This window comes from Arachis hypogaea, chromosome 18 (assembly GCF_003086295.3).
Source record: "Arachis hypogaea cultivar Tifrunner chromosome 18, arahy.Tifrunner.gnm2.J5K5, whole genome shotgun sequence".
NCBI lineage: Eukaryota > Viridiplantae > Streptophyta > Magnoliopsida > Fabales > Fabaceae > Arachis > Arachis hypogaea.
This window is the reverse complement of record NC_092053.1, coordinates 33682995-33701161: the sequence shown is the minus strand read 5'-3', so window position 1 is coordinate 33701161 and position 18167 is coordinate 33682995. Positions and strand designations below refer to the sequence as shown.

Genomic DNA, 18167 nt, shown 5'->3' with positions numbered 1-18167 from the left:
TCGATTCTAGGCAACAGATATTTATTCTTCACAGTGATCTTATTCAATTGCCGATAATCGACACACAGCCGCATACTCCCATCCTTCTTCTTTACAAGTAACACTGGCGCTCCCCACGGAGAAACACTTGGTCGGATAAAATGCTTACCCAACAGATCTTCCAACTGAGCTTTCAGTTCAGCCATTTCTAAAGGCGACATCCTATAAGGAGTAATTGAAATTGGACCGGATCCAGGTACCAACTCAATTGCAAATTCAACCTCTCGGTTAGGTGGGAATTCATTAATATCATCCGGAAACACATCTGGAAATTCACATACAACTGGAATTTGCTCTAAACTCAGATCATCACCTGATACTCCCGCAGTTAATAACATAATACCCTGACATTCAGTTCCAGAACAGTTTACTATCATAGAATTCAAATAGTAACTATTCACCACAACTGGTGCTTCTGACCCTTCCGGCATAAACTGTACTGACTTTTCAGAACAATCAAGTAAAACATGATTCTTGGATAACCAATCCAATCCCAAAATGAGATCAAGACCAGTCATAGGCAAACAAATCAAATCATGCACAAATTCACACTGTTGTATTCGAAAGGGAACTTGTGGACATTCTATCCTAGTCACCATAGCTTCATGAGTAGCATTATATACTTTCAAATCATAACCTAAGACCACCATTCTCAATCTTAATTCATGGGCCTTTTCAAATGCAATAAATGAATGACTTGCTCCTGAATCAAATAAAGCATTTAAGATTTTACCAGCCATTTCACAATTACCTCTAATAAGTGTCTCAGATCCCTCAGCACCAATGGTAGAAGTAGTGTATACTCTCCCCGGCTATTGCACCCTACCAGTCTCATACTTCTTCTTCTCAGGGCAATTACTGGATATATGCCCGGGCTGTCCACAGGAATAGCACACTCCAAGTCCTAATCTACACGGAACTCCAGGATGATATTTTCCACACTTCTGACAATTCAGATCCTGCTGTGGCTGCTTCCCAAACCTTTTTCCTTGATTAGCAGTAATATTCGGCCTTCTATAATTACCCTGACCCTGAGTCTGCTGCGGAACAAAGCCTCCACGCTTGAAATTCCTATCTCTCGGAGCAAAGTTCCTCCCTGAAGGCCTCTGAAAAGGCATCCTCAAACTCCCTTTCTCTGCTGCCGCCTTCCTCACACAATCCTCAGCCACCCTACTCTTATTCACTAATTCAGAAAACACCCTGATCTCCATTGGGGCAACGAAGCTCAGAATATCGCTCCGAAGACCTCCCTCATATTTAATACACTTCCATTCAGCAAAATCTTCAGGCGCACCTTGACAGATACGAGAAAAGCGACATAACTCCTCAAATTTACTGGTATACTCAGCAACAGTCATTTGTCCCTGCTTTAACTGCATTAATTCAAGTTCCTTGGCATTTCTAGCTGAATTAGGAAAGTATTTCTTATAGAACTCTGTCCGGAAAACCTCCCAAGGAATCGCAGCACCATCAGGCTGCAGGATACGTCGTGTTCCCTGCCACCAATACTGAGCTTCACCTTGCAACTGATAAGTTCCAAATTCAACCCATTGCTCTTCAGGAACCTGTTGTGCCTGTAATGCCCTTTCCATAGCCTGAATCCAACTATCTGCATCAGTGGGATTTGAGGTTCCCCTAAAAGTTGGAGGGCGAACTTTCAGAAATGTAGCAAGTGTCATAGGACCGTCCTCATCATTATTGTTCCCATGATTACCCTGATTTATCTGATTACCCAGTGCCTCAGCTGTTGCCTGCATAGCTGCAGCCATATTTCCCAAGGCAGCCATAAAGTCTACTGGATCAGTCCCTGTGGGTACAGGAGTAACGGTGCCTGTCCTACCTCTACCTCGCCCGCGACCGCGTCCGCGAGTCGACATCTGGTCCCTATACACACCAAACAAGTGATATTAAGTTGATCAGTCTCAATATCGCAGGTCTAATGCTTTAAGTTCCAAATGCATGCTCACAAACGTTTATGCCATATATATCAATCAGATATCCTAATAGCACATAAACACATATACAGAGAATGCACAGAAGTACAATCAGTCCGTCTTTCAGGCTCTATAGGAACGAACTGCTCTGATACCATAATGTAACACCCTACCACACAAAGCTTTACGCTTAAGTCGTAAAACAGAGGTGATGTGGTATTACGACCTCTAAAATAAAATAAGTACATATAATAGCAGAAGAGTTATAATATGCTAGGAGCCTTGAAGGATAGGGAAAATAAAAATCGCGAGATAAAAGCGCAACGCTCAAGGAACGAGTTAACTTGCATGCTAAGAAAACTGTAACTGTCAAACATAAGATAACAGAAGTAGGAATAGAGTGCCAAAGATACAAAATAACAAGCTCCTAACTCAGCCTGCGAAGTCAAGACTGGCCGGAGAATATTTACACATATATACATACATATCCAAAACCCAAAAGTACATACACACAATCCTGCCTCTCCATAAACCTCTAAGAGGATCAAAAAGGACAAGTTATGCGGAGAGAAAGCTAAGTACATATATATACATCACTGTACAACAAAACTATACAACAACACTATCCAGTAACCCCTCCGCTTTAAGAGTCCAGACGCCTAACGAGATGGCTCCCGACCTGCATCTGAAAAATAACAACATAGTATGGAATGAGAACCGGAGGTTCTCAGTATGGTAAAGGTGCCACACACATAATATATAAGGTCCTGGGAATGCCAGAGGCAATCCTAGAACGCCGACACTCAGATTGTAGAGCTTAAAGTATTAAACAGAAACCATAAAAGGTGGTTTCCTATAAATATTTAATCCTAACTTAACTTAACCTTAAATCTAAGTCCTATACTACCATTCCTCCATACCTCCAATTCCATCATGCATTTTCACAGACAAATAAACAGATAAAGGCAAACACAAGAAGGTTACAACTATTGCAGGTAACAAATACACATTTAGCATGGCAAATACAAATAGGCACACCCAATTAGAGCACAAGCAAGTAATTCAAGTAATATGCATATGATGCATGCCTGTCCTATGGCTGATGAGGCTCATCTGTCGGTTATCCAGCCAACCCGACAAGTCTGAATTGTCCTTAGACTGTCCCCCGACGTGCATCCCCAAGAGTCTATGCATAGATTTTTCTCAAATAATCAATATTGCTCAATGGGGGTAACATTCCCGGGAATTTATATAGTGCCCGGTCACACTTACGTCGTAGGGTCAACAGAGTATCGAGTTTTCAACCTGGTACACGTGGTGGCAAGCCACGGCACTTAATCCAGGGAATCTCGTATCTCAGATTATTCAAATTCATAAGCCATATAAATAATTCAATTATAATTCCTCAACATCCACATCATTCTCAATTGCATCTCATTCATCATCATACATTAAACATATTCAATCCTTATCCTTCATTATCACACCTCCCATTCCGTCCATAAATAGTTTCAATTCAAAACATAATTCATTCTTTTCTAAGAATCAAACTTCAAACTTAAAACATACTCACTTTCTTAATAACTCAAAATCAAACTATATAACATTTAAATCTAAATCTCTTTTAAATAATCATCTAAATAAAATCTCTGATTTTTTATAAAATTTCGGCAGCATCTCCTCTAAAACTCGGACTTTGCCACCCTTTTCGGGTCCAAACCTGCTTTCTTTTCAATTCAACATACCCTTCCTCATCATCATAACAATCACCACAATAAATCTACTTCAAATCAACAATTAAACTCATACAATATTCAAATCCAACAACCAAAATTCAACTAAGAATCATAGTTCACAAATCCTAGGCTTTTAACACAAATACCTCAAATCAATAATTCACCAAATCATTAGTTAATCAACAAGCACCAAACTAATCATGTTCATCAACAATAACATTCAACATCCAAAATTAATAACTAATTATCCAATAAACTTCAACCAATTATATTCATCGACAAATTACTAAATATTAAATATACACCTGCATTCCAACTTATCCTATGGTCATCTAGCCTAAGTTTTCACAGAACATTATATATTAAATGCAAGAAACCTAAACCATACCTTAGCCGATTTCCACGTAACGACCAAAGCTATTTATTCAAAACCAAGACAGCCCCTCAAAACTCAACTAATCCGCTTCCTCCAAGTTCCAGTATTCACAATTTCAAGCTCCAATTATTTATTTTCAACCTAATACACATTCATAATACATATATACCCAATTTAATACTCAAAGCTCAAATTTAATGAAATTAAAATAGAATTATCGTATCCTCATCTTACCCAAGCTTCACATAAGCAAGAGTGAACGTTTCTCTCAAGCTAATTGAATCCTAAAACATCAGAAATCACAGAAATTCAATATTCCCACTTAAAATTCGAAAATTGGGGGAAGATGAAGCTGAGAGTGAAATAGCAAGTTACCTATGAAATTGTTCCGGTAGAAATGTAGAGCTCGACGCGGTGAACGCGTGGCCGCAAACGGTGCGGCGATTGGAGCTCGGACGGAGAAGTTACGGGGATCGGAAGTTAACGTAACAATTTTGACGTTCTTCCTTTCTTCTCCCTGATGCTCTTCGACGCTGCCAAAAATGGGGAGAAGAAGAACGTGGGTTCACTTAAAGGGCTGGTCCGGTTGGGCCCGGTTTGGGTCCGGTTCAACCGGTTCGGCCTGTTCGGTCTAATTTTGGACCGATTTCTTCGAAATTGGTGTCAAAATTCTCGTTTCGATGAGCTCTATCCTAATTTAATATAATATTCACATTTCTAATCTTCCTTATTAAAAATTAATTTATTGACTAATTATCTACTAATTTAACCGGGGTTTACAACCTGCATGTTCTTCAACTAACCTTAGGTATCCAAATCCATTTGGATCCTTTGATGTGAAATCTTCTTGGTTGCCCAAGAGCATTAAAATCATGAACAACTTTATATAGCTTACTATCATTACCAAAAGACTTAAGAAAGATGAAACATTGAGGAGGATCATGACCATTTCTGTTGCACTTGTAGCAATGATTCTTGCTTACTGATTTTTTAGGTTTGCTGAATCCTTTAGGTTTGAAAAGCTTGGAAGAGGAGGCTTCAGATTTTTTAAAGTTTTGTTTGAAAACAGCCTTGTTTTCCTCTATGAATCCAAGTCCAGATTTTTCAGATCCAAACCTTTGACAAGCAAGTAGTTTGTTCAGATTTTGAGAACCTTGAACAAACTTTGCTAAGTCTTCATTCAAACTTTTTATTTGTTCATTCAGCCTTTTGTTTTCAGAAATCAAATCAGTGGAGGCAGAAACTTCATGCTTGAGTTTGAATTTTTCTAATTCAGTTTGCAAGACAATGTTTTCTTCTTTTAAAAACTTTTCATTGTCAGTTTCATTTGCCTTAACCTTTTTCAAAAGAAGATCATTTTCTGTCCTCAAAGTCTCATTTTCTTTCTTACATTTAGCATACTTATCCAAGAGTTTCTTAGAGCTCACAGAAATGTCTTTGATAATGTAGTGCAGTTCATCAATAGATAAGTCAGAGAGATCTACCTCATCTTCATCATCATGATCTGCCATCAGGCATAGTTGAGCTTCCTGATCTGAGCTTTCTGAGCTGGTGTCGTTCTCCAAGTCCTCCCATGTTGCCATCATCACCTTCTTTTTGTTTTTCTTGAAATTTTCGCCTTTCTTAAGTTGAGGGCAATCTGATTTGAAGTGACCAGGTTCCTTGCAGTGATGGCATGTGAACTTGACTTGATCTTTCTTGACCTCTTTGGATGAAGAGCTTCCTTTGCCTTTGTTTTTGTATCTTAGTAGTCTTCTCATTTTCCTTGCAAAGAGCACCATTTCTTCATCTGAGAAACTGTCATCAGATTCTTCTCCTTGGGCTGTCATTCTTGATTTTAGTGCTATACTTTTCTTTTTGTCATCTTTGTCTTGAGACATGTGAGTGGTTTCATAAGCCAGCAGTTTGCCTCTCAGCTCATCATAGGTGATTTTGATCAAATCATTCCTTTCAGAGATGGCTGTGCTTTTCACTTCCCATTTCTTGGTAAGACTCCTCAGAATCTTCCTTACCAAGGTTTCTTCAGAGTAGTTTCTTCCCATGGCGTCCAGATTGTTGATGATTATTGAGAACCTTTCGAACATTTGATCGATGCTCTCATCTTCCTTCATACTGAACATTTCATACTCCTTCATCAGCATGTCAATTCTGGTCTCCCTCACTTGCTTAGTGCCTTCATGAGTGAGTCTGAGCTTATCCCAGATTTCTTTAGCCGTTTTGCACCTTGACACTTTTCTGAACTATTCAAAACTAATTGCACAGTGCATCAGGTTGATTGCCTTGGCATTGAGTTCAACCTTCTTCTTTTCTTCTTCTGTCCATTCGCTGTCCTCCTTTGCCACAACTTCTCCATCAGCATTCTATTTGGTGGGAACGTCTGGACCATTGAGAATGATCTTCCAGATGTTGTAGTTGATCGACTGCACGAAGATTCTCATTCTCTCTTTCCAGTAAGAGTAGTTGCTGCCATTGAAGTAGGGAGGTCTGTTGTTGGACTGCCCTTCAGTGAGAGTGAAAGCCACGATGTTGGGATTCATGTTGTTGGCCATGGATCTTTACTCCAAGCTGTGAAGCTTGTCTTCTTGAGACCTTGCTCTTGATACCAATTGATGGTTCTAGTTGAACTTGAGAAGGGGGGGGTTGAATCAAGTTAGCTTAAAACTTTAAGTTTCAAACTCTGTTTTTGCTGTTGCTCGAGTTGCAGGAGATTATTTGAAATAGTCTCATACGCAGAAAATTAAAAGTGCAGAGAAGAGGAGAAAGAGGCCAGCATGTATCCTGGTTCGGATTCTTTGTGCCATGAATCCTACATCCAGTCTCCACCACAAACCATGGTGGAATTTTCACTATAATTCTCAGGTTACATACACCAATACTATTGAATTACTCCCTAATTCAACTAGTATCTACCCCTAAGCTTTCTTCACCAAAGCTTAGCAACCCAAAGTGCTATCCCAACTTGGAAGGGGAATCTACACAGATTCAATTCTCATCAAGTGCTAACCCAACTTGGCAAGGGGAACTAATCCTAGTTCATAAACCCAAATTACATCAGAAAAATAAACAGTGGCTATTTCTGCATCACTCTTGTCTTTTCTCTCTTGGCTTTTGATCCTCACATGATTGCCTTTTTCAAAGCAAAGAATAACACAAGACAGCCATAACAATAAATTAGAATTAAGCTTGAGTAGAAGAAAGAGATTTCAGCTCTATATTAGAGAAGGTGCTCTGAATTGGTGTGTGCTCTCTTTTCTTGACTTGAAATGATGGAATGAGTCTTCTTATATAACTTCAGCTAGGCTTTATTGTAGCTTCATCCTCTTTGCTTTTTCTTGCTGCCCGTTGGAGTGGTCCTTGATGACATGCAGTCCTTTCTTCATTTTGCTCCACCTCCCCTGCTGTCCGAGGAGCTCTCCCACTACCTCTGCTGTCCTTGGTGTTTCTTTCTTCCTTGGCATGTTCCTCTTTTCCATTCTGCTCCATTTCCTTGCTGCTACTCTATGCAAGTTTGTGTTTTGCATAACCACGATCCATAGCAGTGCTTTTGGTGATGTCCTTGCTTGCTTTCTCAGAGCCACACTTGTCCTTGCATGATACAGCTGTCCTCATATTGCTTTTAGCAAATATTTACATAATCATTTAATGTTACTGAATGTGCTATGAGGAATTGTTGGACTCGGTTACTTCATTAAGGAACAATGTGAGCTGCATTTCTATTTGCTTTGATGGGCTGCTGCAATATAAGCTAGTATGCTTGGGCCTGCCATAATAAAGCACACATTAAACACTATTGGGCTTTCAACCCAATTGAATGTTTGTCATCATAGTGTAACCCAAAATCAAACTAGGCTTAACAAAAATTACCTCTTGAAGGAGAGTTTTTGTTTCCTAGGTAGCCCTTCCACCAAAGCACACTTAGTACTAAGATGATGATGATAATTACCACTGCAGCAACAATTCCAATCACAGCCCCTGTTGATATGCTACCTCCATTTTCTAAGCGATGAAGTATATGTTTGCTTGATTGTTAGTAGACAATTATTATTCACCTTACACAATTATTATATATTATTAATTATTTTACTAATTTTACATATATTAAAATTATATATTTATATATATTATATATATACCGGACAGGTAGGGATAAATATTATCTAAATCCGACCCTACCCAAGATTTTGTCTCAATAAAAATTCGCCCTGCACTAGGATAGATAACTACCCACTCTGAACAGATAGAAACGGGGATGCATATCTGCAAGTTCGGATATTGTTGCCATCCATGCGCATATTAGTCCAAAAGGCATGTACTCCTATAACATAGATTAAAACTAGTATATCCAAACATAAATAATCTTTAAATGTGTTAATTTTTAAAAGAAACTAACCAACATAATAAAATTGAAAAAGAAATCCAAAGAGAATAACCCACCATTCTCCACAGATATGGCTGATATAAGAGGACCATACACTGATTTCTTTGGGATTATGGTTGTCCCTTTTCCAGCCCAATAAAATCGAATCTCAATGGTATTATTAATGACAGCTGCTGTGTAAGCTTTTATGATTGCCTTACCGACACCTCCTGCTTCTTTTGCAATATTAAAATCCTTCTCCACCAACGTTCCCTACAAAGTCATGAATCACATTAGTAAAGTGATATAAAAACACAGAACAAATACAGTTAGATTCTCGCTCGAAAAAGTAGCAATATATATACCTGAATGTAGATGTGAAATAGACGCCTTCCAAGGCTTTTATAGGTTTGATCATTGGTGAACATGATCTCAGCAAAATGGAGCTTGACTTTGTAGTTTCCATTATGAAGGCAAAATCCATAGTAAGTTAGAGAAATAGGAGAAACTCGTGCATCGTTGTATAGTTGGTGATAAGCATCATTGGAAGAGAGGGCAGAAGTGTCATTTAAAGAGGCAGTAGAATACTCTGCTTCTACATCCATGTAGTCACCGGTGGTGCTAACTGCCCAGTTTTTGTTTTGACCTCTGTCGAACAATGCTGTCCCATCACGTCCATCTTCATCATATGTGATTCCCTTCACTTTTACTGATGATGTTCCTCCACAATTTATGTGGATAGAATTGACTGACACAACAACCAGAATAGATAAAAATTATTACTTCAAAACAGACAGAAGCTCTTGCTTTTCATGCTATTTTAATTATTTTTTTAGAAATACCAAAGGGCCTAACTTTTTATTTTAGATAATATAACCTGAAAACTCACCTTTAGGACAACCAGAGACAGAGCTTCTCAAACAAGAAACAATTCCTCTGATAAAATAACGGAAGCAAAAAAATTGACAAATTAAATTAGCATAATATAACCTCATCAGGGTGAGATATTTAATGTAACAAGCTATGTGAATGAAATATAAAATTGAACAACTATTTTCAGAATTCAAAACTTACGAATTGTTAATTGTCGGAGAGCTAGCAGCAAACAAGTTCCTATGGCACGAAGTAAGAGAAGCTTATCACTAAATTAGTACTTAAATAGAATCTTAATATTCAATAACTACAACTACAAGTACAGAAATAATACTTACACTTTTCCATATTGACACTGCTGATTATCTTTGTTGAAGTTGTTATATGAAAGATCTCTACATACAAGGCATATAATGAGTTTCTCATCAAACACACACTGTAGCAATCATTGAAGAAGCAAACTAAAATGATAATTATAAAGTGAAGAAAAAAATGACATATAATATGCACTGTGTTTAATTAATCCAACCAATAAAAAGTAGCATTTGATAAAGAAGTTATTACAAGCTGGTAGCATCACTCTTCCATGAAGGCACTGATCCGTTGAGAAGATTTCCAGTTAAGAATCTACATTGCAAGACATGAAGAAGATAGATGATCAACATAAAAGAGTCTACATTATGCAAATTTCAATTGAATCTAATGGATACTATATAAAAATAAATTATTATATATGAATATGTAATGAAATCACTTTTTCTAAAGTTTAATTTGACAAGAAACGACATATAATGATTATATTTTTAATATACTTCTAAAATAAGAGTATTTTTTTTGAGTGAATTTTTGCATATTATGTTATAAAATCATTTCTACTAAAAATTTAAGTTGATTGATAAATAATTATATTTCTAACAAAATAGACATACAATTATTAGAACAAAAGTGTTATTTATACATACACTAACAGTTTAATTCATTTTTAATATATATTTTATATTTCAATAAATAGATACAATTATTAGAATGAAAAAATTATTTGTACACTAACAATTTAATTCAATTTTGTATTTATATTTTATACTATTAACTGATTTTGGTGTATACTTAGTATAATTGCTATTAGAAATACTACCTATATCCAAATTCCAACTAATTTATTTGTCCTTTAATTTCTTCATAGTAAAATTACAATGGAACCATGGTTAAGGTACATCCATTATATTCTAAATGTATACAGGGTGATTTTTTTTCAGAATAGATGTTAAGCCAATTGATCTATCATTATAATTTATAAAAGTATGCTCCAAATTAGCATTTATACTATCTCCAAGTATCAAGCATGATAATTTTAATTATTACATGTAATTCACTTTTATAAGCTCCTTATAGGAAGGTGGAATTGGTCCAGTCAATTTGTTAAAGCTGAGGTCTCTGAAAAATGAATAATAAAAAATGTGTTAAATGCTACTATATTAAAGATTACCACCATGACCAAAAAAAAAAATTCACCAAAAGTAAACATTAATAGTTCTTACCATCTTAAAGCATACTGATGTAATTGTACCAATTTGTGATAAAAATTAATAGTAAATTATTTAATATCATTTTAATTAGACAAGAGCCAAGAATAAATTAGTAGTGTGTCAGATCTTTTATATATATATATATATATATATATTGTTGTAATTATAAGCATACATTTCTACGTAATGCTATATCTAATAAAGAATTAATTCCTCAAATAGAATTAAAAGCTTCAAATTAAATGCAATTACAAGATTTGTGATATTTCTGTTGTTGAGAGGTAATCCTTTAGTGTTCCATGAATGTTGCAGTTCCTTAGAATCCTGGGAAATAATCAAATACTCAATCATGATGTTGTGAACAACTTTTCTTTTTTCAATTTCTTTTTTTCCATTATTTTTAATTTCCATTTTTGAAAGAGTCAAATGTATCAACTCACAGATACTTCATCGACTTATTACTAAGATCCGGAAAACTTGAAATTTCAGATCCACTCAGATCACTTATTCTCCTGCATATAAAATTAATTAGAACCAATGCTAATTAATTAACACATAATTCCTATAAAAAAAAAGAACCTATCAAAAAAAAATTAACACATACTTACAAGTCAGTTAAGTTTCTCAATTTTGAAATACCAGAAGGAATTGGTCCACTTAGTCCACTCCCTATAATATTTCTATAAAAAAGAATAGAACAAACTATTATTTGTAATTGAAGACTAATAGAAACGTTATTGAAAAAATAAAAAATTTAAAAGGTTCACACAATGCTTTGAGATTTGTCCAGCTTTCAATAAAATCAGGAATCTTTCCAGAGAATTGATTGTCCCCAAGTCGACTGCATAATTTAAGGAAAAAAAGAGAATCAATAATGTTCTTCCACTTTTCCATTTGTGATTATTTATTAATTAGTTTAATAAAGAAAAAAAAAAATCGAAGCTTACATATCCTGCAAGTTAGTGAGCTTGGCAAGTGTTGCAGGTAGCTCTCCCGTAAAATTGTTGGAGGAAAGTATCCTATATATATATTCAACAAAAGAGAGGAGCATCAGTCATCAACATCAATCAAGAAAATCAATTAGTCTGATTTCAATTAACATACACATATATATAGGATATATATTGTAAGTTTCGCATGAGAAGAATTAACAATATAATGAGTGAGAGTGGCCAAGATTATATTGGAGTCAATGAGTTGTTTGAGAGCGATTTGTTGTACATGCAAGTAGTTGTCTTTTGACAATGGCCATGGTTTTACCTCCCTCTAATTTTAGAGGTTTTATGTAATATTGTGTGTTAATTGTGCTCTTATATAGTATTATATTTTTGAGAAGAGTAAAGCTAGGAACCAAAAGCATATCAGCTAAAATCCAGCCAAATACCTTTGGATGAATTCAAAATCTCTACGAGTTAATATATATGGATGTTTCTTCTACTAAGTGCCAGAATGTTTCTTTTTCATATTAAATGGATGTTCTTTTATATATTTTTCGAATTTTTTTGTATTATAAATGTGAATGTCTCTATTTTTTTAAGAATTTTATATTTTTTTTAAATTTTATAGATATTTAATTATTTTTGTTAAAATATAATTAGATGTTTCTTTTGTTAAGTATTATGATTTTTTTTTTCATATTAAATTAATTTTTTTTTTATATTTCTATAATTATTCAAGGACTTCTTTTAGCTAAGATCAAGTATGTAGTTTATCAAAACAGCACCTAATATCCAAAAACAATTACGTACAAATTAGAATCTCTTCATACAATGTGATGAAATCTCAGAAAAGAGTGTGTCCAAACACAAAAGAACACATTCAATAGAAGAGAACTAGATCATAATAGTCAAGAAACTCCTAGAAGAACATAAAGAACCAAAAGAAATATGAATACAACCTCCCACATCACTGTCAACATCTATACCCTTTAACTACTAATATAATAACTATCCCTAGACCCTAATAAAAACAAAACCCAGTACACACGGATTCCAGCCCCTTCTCACTTGAAGTCGCATTACATTCTACTTATCACCAAACATGTAATGCTTCACATAAAACCTTGAACGCCACAGCCTCCCTTCAGCAATAACCATCGATAGTATCCATGCCACGTCCTATGATATATCTAAAAATCACACTCTTCTACCATGATTATCCAGTCCTTACGTTCCACAACATCTCCTTACGGTGGCGAATTCGACGAACCAGATGTCGGTGATAGAAGAGGAGTGGATCGCGGTGGGGAGGCGGAGAGGGCTGACGGTGAGAGAGAGGGGTCTGTGTGTGTGATTGTTAGAGGTGGGTAGGTTAATATGAGAGAGAAGAGGAAGGTTTTTATAGGTTTTAATTAGGTTTACTTAATCAATTTAAAAATTTTTAAATTTTGAATTTAAAAAATTTAAAATTAATTAATTATTAATATAAATTAATGTAGTTTTGTTTAGTTTTTGGCTGATAAGCTTTTGGTTCCTTATACTTTTCCTTTTGAGAAATAGCAAGGAGCCATCAGAATTAATTATTTTTATCTATTAATCTAATTTTTTTGTCTAATAATCTAAATATATTTTAACCCATATTTTTAAATTTGATAGCTAACTGTTAGCTAAAAACAATAAATTCTTATGTCTCTCAAGTATTTTTTATTATTTTTTGTTGTGAAAGTTAATTCTTAATAAAATCAAAATTGTAGAGTTATAATTACACTTTACTATATTTGAGTCAAATTCTCTCTTTTTTATGCAATTTTATTTATTGGTTTGTATTTTGTTCTCTAGTTGCAATATTTGATAAATAAGTTTTGATATTCATCGTGTTTGTAACATATTTTGTTTGAATTTTGTGTTGAAATACAGAATATTAACTAAGATAATATGCATCACATAAAGTTATAATGATTAGATTGAAACAATCTTGAAGTCATTAGAAAAAAGAATTTGATTTATATAGGAAAATAACTATTTGTTTTCATGAATTTTGCAAACACTGATAGATAAAAGTATTCATCAAATAAGGAAATTAAGGTTGTATCTATAAAAGATAGGTTCCATATGACAAAAGTATCATAATCCTAAATCTTTTGTTGACTTTTAATAAAATTTTCAAATTATCCTTACCCTTATCTTCAACTTCAACATTACCACCATCTCTTCTTTCTCAAATTCCAAACTTTCCAGCACCCCTCTCTCTCTCTCTCTCTCTCTCTCTCTCTCTCTCTCTCTCTCTCTCTCTCTCTCTCTCTCATTGCATGATAGTGGAAGCTCCTCTATCTTCCATCGTTCTTCCCTCACACAGTGTTGCTGCCTCCGATCCTCTCACATCTCGGTTTTCATGAGCTAGTAACGGCAGCGCCGTCGATCTCCGATACTACCACCACTGCTTGCATCGCCTAGATTGGTCCTTCCACTATCTTTGCTCTTCGTACATGCTTCTCTTGGTCCGTTCTCAGCCTATTCCATGAGCACATAGTTCCAGGCCTGTTCACCATCCACTACTAGAAAAGTAGTTATTACAGACGGATATTTCTGACGGATTTTATCCCACGGAAATATAGACGGAATTTCAGAGGAATTTTTTGTCGGAAAATAAAAAAAATGAATTAGCATAAATTACAGACGGAAAAGAGAATCCGTCGATAATTCCGTCAGAAAAATTAATTTTTTTCGTAAGAAATAATTACAGACGGATTTTCCGTCTGTAATTAAATAGACAAAACGATGTGTTTTATTAAATTATTACAGTTTCCCTCGAAAATATTAAGTTAACCTAACTCACATCCTATCCTCTCGCGATGCATTCACACTCCACACTCTCCTTCATAGGAGCTTCTTCCTATCCTCTCAGAACCCATCCTCTCAGATCCTATTCTCTCAGAGCTTCTTCCTCTCTCCGTCCACGTTCTCTCCATCACAGGAGCTTCTTTCACCGCTGCCGCTTTCTCCATCGCTCCATCCACGATCTCATCACTGACAGCAACTGCCATTCGCTGGTCATCCTCATCCACCGGTTCAGGTATGATTTTGCATGGCTTTCAATTTTTGAATTCTTCTCATTTGAAATCATAGTTCCTGTGCTGTTCAGGTATGGCTTCAGGAATCGAAACCATTACACACTAACAAACCAACAAACCCTAGCAACAACATTATCAATCTTACTCTCACTTTGTAAACTTGTCTGTCTCTTCGAACCCTAGCTTTTCTTTCAAGACGACTTATGTATTTATTTATTTATTCACTCCCTGTTTCAATTTAATTTTGAATGATTTTTGTCTTCAGGAAGTGCAGCGATTAAAATCTTCTCTGGTTAGATTTCATTGTGGTGTATAAATGGTAGATGATGAAATTTGTACATTTGTGGTGGTCCTGCTTCATTGTGCTTCAAAATCTCCATCTTTTCCTGTTTACTGTTTGTGATCGATATATCATTCTTTCAAATAAATACTTGTTAGTTGTAATGTGTGCACCTGCATGGCTTCTACTTATTTTGATGGTGTTAACTTTCATGTTTATGTTGGAGATAATATTATAATATATTCACGTCTATCATGTGTTCGACGCAATGTCTCTGAGGGCCTTATCATGCTCCTTTCTTTCCTTTTTCTTTTTTTTTTTTTGGGTTAAGCATAACTTTGTCAAGAATTTTGTTTATGTAAATGAAATAAACGAATTAATATGTTTACTATCTTAAAAAGAGAATCTAAACGCAATGTCATTAGTGCATGTTAAGTGCCTGTTTCTAACGGCCTTCCGTGGAAGAATTGGAAGAAACTGTGTTAGGAACAGCTCCAAATGGAATTCTTAATGCATCTATCTCAAATGCCTGGTTAGCAAGTCCTTATATTCTTAACCAAATTCACAAATAAACTTATTTGAGTCCTTAAAGAATCGACAATGAACTTGCCTATTATGAAAGTGTACTAGGAAGTTATATTTTGCAAGAATTAGTACAAAAGTGGGATTTTGTAGGGTAACAATCATTGCCTTCTAATGAAGTTATGGTCCATTGATTCCACATTTTTTTTATTAACCTGCTTTGAATTCTAAGTCATAATAGGTAAAGTTATAGCTTTTGTTTACTATATCTATTTTATGTGCCAGGTTAGAGTACCATTGCTTCTACCATTGAAAGAGATTATATATCCAACTTTACTGTTTGCCTGGTTTTCAGTTTCAAGTGGTGTAACTGAATTTCTAATGCACATATGTGATATCATGTTCTTGAGACTACACTTCAGGCTCTCATGTTCTTGCTTTTCTTCTTGTGTTGATGTTGAAAATGCAATTCTCACAGTGGATAGAGCAAGCTTCTGAACCTAACAAGGAAGCAGTTATTAAAGCATTGCTAGGTGCAAAGAAGCTATGCTTGGGATTAGATATCATATGCGCCTAATGGGTGAGGCTACAGGTGTTCCTGTAAGTTCCTTTCATTGATTTGGCACTTATTATCAGGCTTCTTCTACTTGAATGATGTTGATTATAAATATCTGCTGGTAGAATATCACTACTCTTTCCTTGCAATTCATGCAGATTGAACCAGAATCACAAACGAAACTTTTAGATGCTACACTGAACTTGGAAGGAGTGTTGTTGGCTGGAGTTCCAGGAGCAGGAGGATTTGATGCTGTCTTTGCTGTTACTTTGGGAGATTCAAGCAGCAATGTGACAAAAATATGGAGCTCACTCAATGTTCTTGCCCTTCTGGTTAAAGAAGATCCTTATGGCGTTTCTTTAGAAAGTGCTGACCCTAGAACAAATGAAATCACTTCAGCTGTATCTTCAATTCATATTGAATAATTTATTGTAAATATTGTTTATTTTTAATACGATGAATTTGTTTATTTTTTGAAATATTGTAAATATTCGAATATAAATTAGATAAAAATTTGTATTAAATTTATATTTATTTTGTATGAAAACAAGTTTATTTTGTAATTAGAAAAAGTAAAAAAAATTCTATTTTACCTTACAGACGGATTTTCTGTCTGTAATAATGATTTTCCAAAGATTAAATTACAGACAGAAAATCTGTCGAAAAATCCGTCTGTAATTACAGACGGAAAATCCGTCTGTAATTACAGACGGAAAATTCGTCTGAAAATCTGCCTGTAATTACAGACAAAAAATCCGTTTGAAAATCTATCTGTAATTACAGACAGAAAATTCGTCTGTAAGTTTGTCGCCTTCAGGAAATGGAGGGAGAATTTACAGAGGAAAAATCCGTCGGTAACTAGTAACAATCCGTCTGTAATTTTCCGACGGAAAAAAATCTGTCGGTAAATAATTTCCGACGGGGCTTTTACAGAGGGACAAAATCCGTCGGTAATTTCGTCGGTAACCAAAAATTCGTCTATAATAAAGACTAAATCTGTCTGTATTTATCCATTTTCTAGTTGTGATCAATTACTTTCATAAACTCACTTTCGGTACCATGATTGAAACCTTGAGCCCTAGACGCTGCATCACTGTGACTTCCGATTCAATCCAATTGAACGGCACTGCCTCGAAGGTTTTCATCGGTGGCGTAGAGATTAGGTAGCCAAATCTTTTCAACAACGGAATGATTGTCGTTCACGGTCTCTAAGGCTTCGTCTCTCTTCTGTCTTCGTTTTCTTGCACCTCACATGCTCAGGGATGCCATGCTCAGGAGGTGAATTTGGAAAGAAGAGATGGTGGTGAAATTGAGATTGAAGATAAAGGGTGTGGTTACTTTGCATTGGTAGATCCATGAACTATATGTCTATGGAGGTTATGAAGGTTATGTTATGGAGGAATGTGAAAATTTGGAATTTGGAGAAGAAGATATGGTGGTGAAGTTGAAATTGAAGATAAAAGGGTGAGATTAATATGGAAATTTTATTAAAAAGTAAACAAAAAATTAGGATTTGAGTATATTTGTCACATTGAACCTATCTTTCATGGGTACAACCTTAGTTTTTTTATCTGATGGGTACTTTTGTTAGCATTTGCAAAGTTCATGGGTACAAATAGTTATTTTTTCGATTTATACAATTTTCATGTTAATCACATTGTTTAGTTCTCCAATATTCGAATTGAAATTCTACAAAAAAAATTGATGCCAAGAATGCTTCTAACATTCTCAAATCATAACATCTCTCAATTCGCTACAAGAAATTAAAAATGCTGAGTACCATTGGATTTACCGTCGGATTTAGCGTCATAGAGTAGCGACGGATTTACCGTCAGATTTACGGGCAGTAACCACGTTGAATTCGTAAGGTTTTTTAATTACGGCGGATTCTGTTTTTCGTGAAGGAAAAATAAATTAAATTGGAATTGTTTAACCACGTTGATTAAGTTAGATTAGATT

At 35.1% G+C, this 18167-nt stretch overlaps 2 protein-coding genes across 3 annotated transcripts in view; both read right to left on the bottom strand.

Moving 5' to 3' along the window:
- The window catches only part of LOC112769897 (probable leucine-rich repeat receptor-like serine/threonine-protein kinase At3g14840), a 64717-nt gene that overhangs the window by 14868 nt on the left and 31682 nt on the right, over positions 1-18167 (bottom strand). The window contains exons 7-19 of the mRNA XM_072224891.1: positions 11789-11860; positions 11611-11682; positions 11450-11521; positions 11282-11353; positions 11094-11165; positions 10678-10749; positions 9880-9942; positions 9654-9710; positions 9517-9555; positions 9332-9378; positions 8808-9190; positions 8520-8715; positions 7950-8081 (exon numbers count right to left, since the gene is read on the bottom strand). Of these exons, the coding sequence (XP_072080992.1) occupies positions 7950-8081; positions 8520-8715; positions 8808-9190; positions 9332-9378; positions 9517-9555; positions 9654-9710; positions 9880-9942; positions 10678-10749; positions 11094-11165; positions 11282-11353; positions 11450-11521; positions 11611-11682; positions 11789-11860 (1349 nt within the window). The remainder of the gene's footprint in view (positions 1-7949; positions 8082-8519; positions 8716-8807; positions 9191-9331; positions 9379-9516; positions 9556-9653; positions 9711-9879; positions 9943-10677; positions 10750-11093; positions 11166-11281; positions 11354-11449; positions 11522-11610; positions 11683-11788; positions 11861-18167) is intronic.
- LOC140181738 (uncharacterized) lies at positions 699-4596 on the bottom strand. Of its 2 annotated transcripts, XM_072226286.1 has the most exons (4): positions 4461-4596; positions 4320-4369; positions 4098-4226; positions 699-1923 (listed from the first exon to the last, which is right to left on the bottom strand). In XM_072226286.1, exon 4 carries the CDS (start codon positions 1914-1916, stop codon positions 852-854), a length of 1065 nt encoding a protein of 354 aa, XP_072082387.1. In that variant the 5' UTR covers positions 1917-1923; positions 4098-4226; positions 4320-4369; positions 4461-4596; the 3' UTR covers positions 699-851. The 2 variants fall into 2 exon arrangements, 1 of the variants encoding a protein (XP_072082387.1); XR_011876867.1 differs by lacking the exons at positions 699-1923; positions 4320-4369; positions 4461-4596 and adding an exon at positions 2364-2658 and having other exon boundaries at positions 4098-4230.

Coding starts and splice junctions, on each gene's coding strand:
- LOC140181738 (XM_072226286.1), bottom strand. CDS start 1,916: ATGTCGACTCGCGGACGCGGTCGCGGGCGAGGTAGAGGTAGGACAGGC.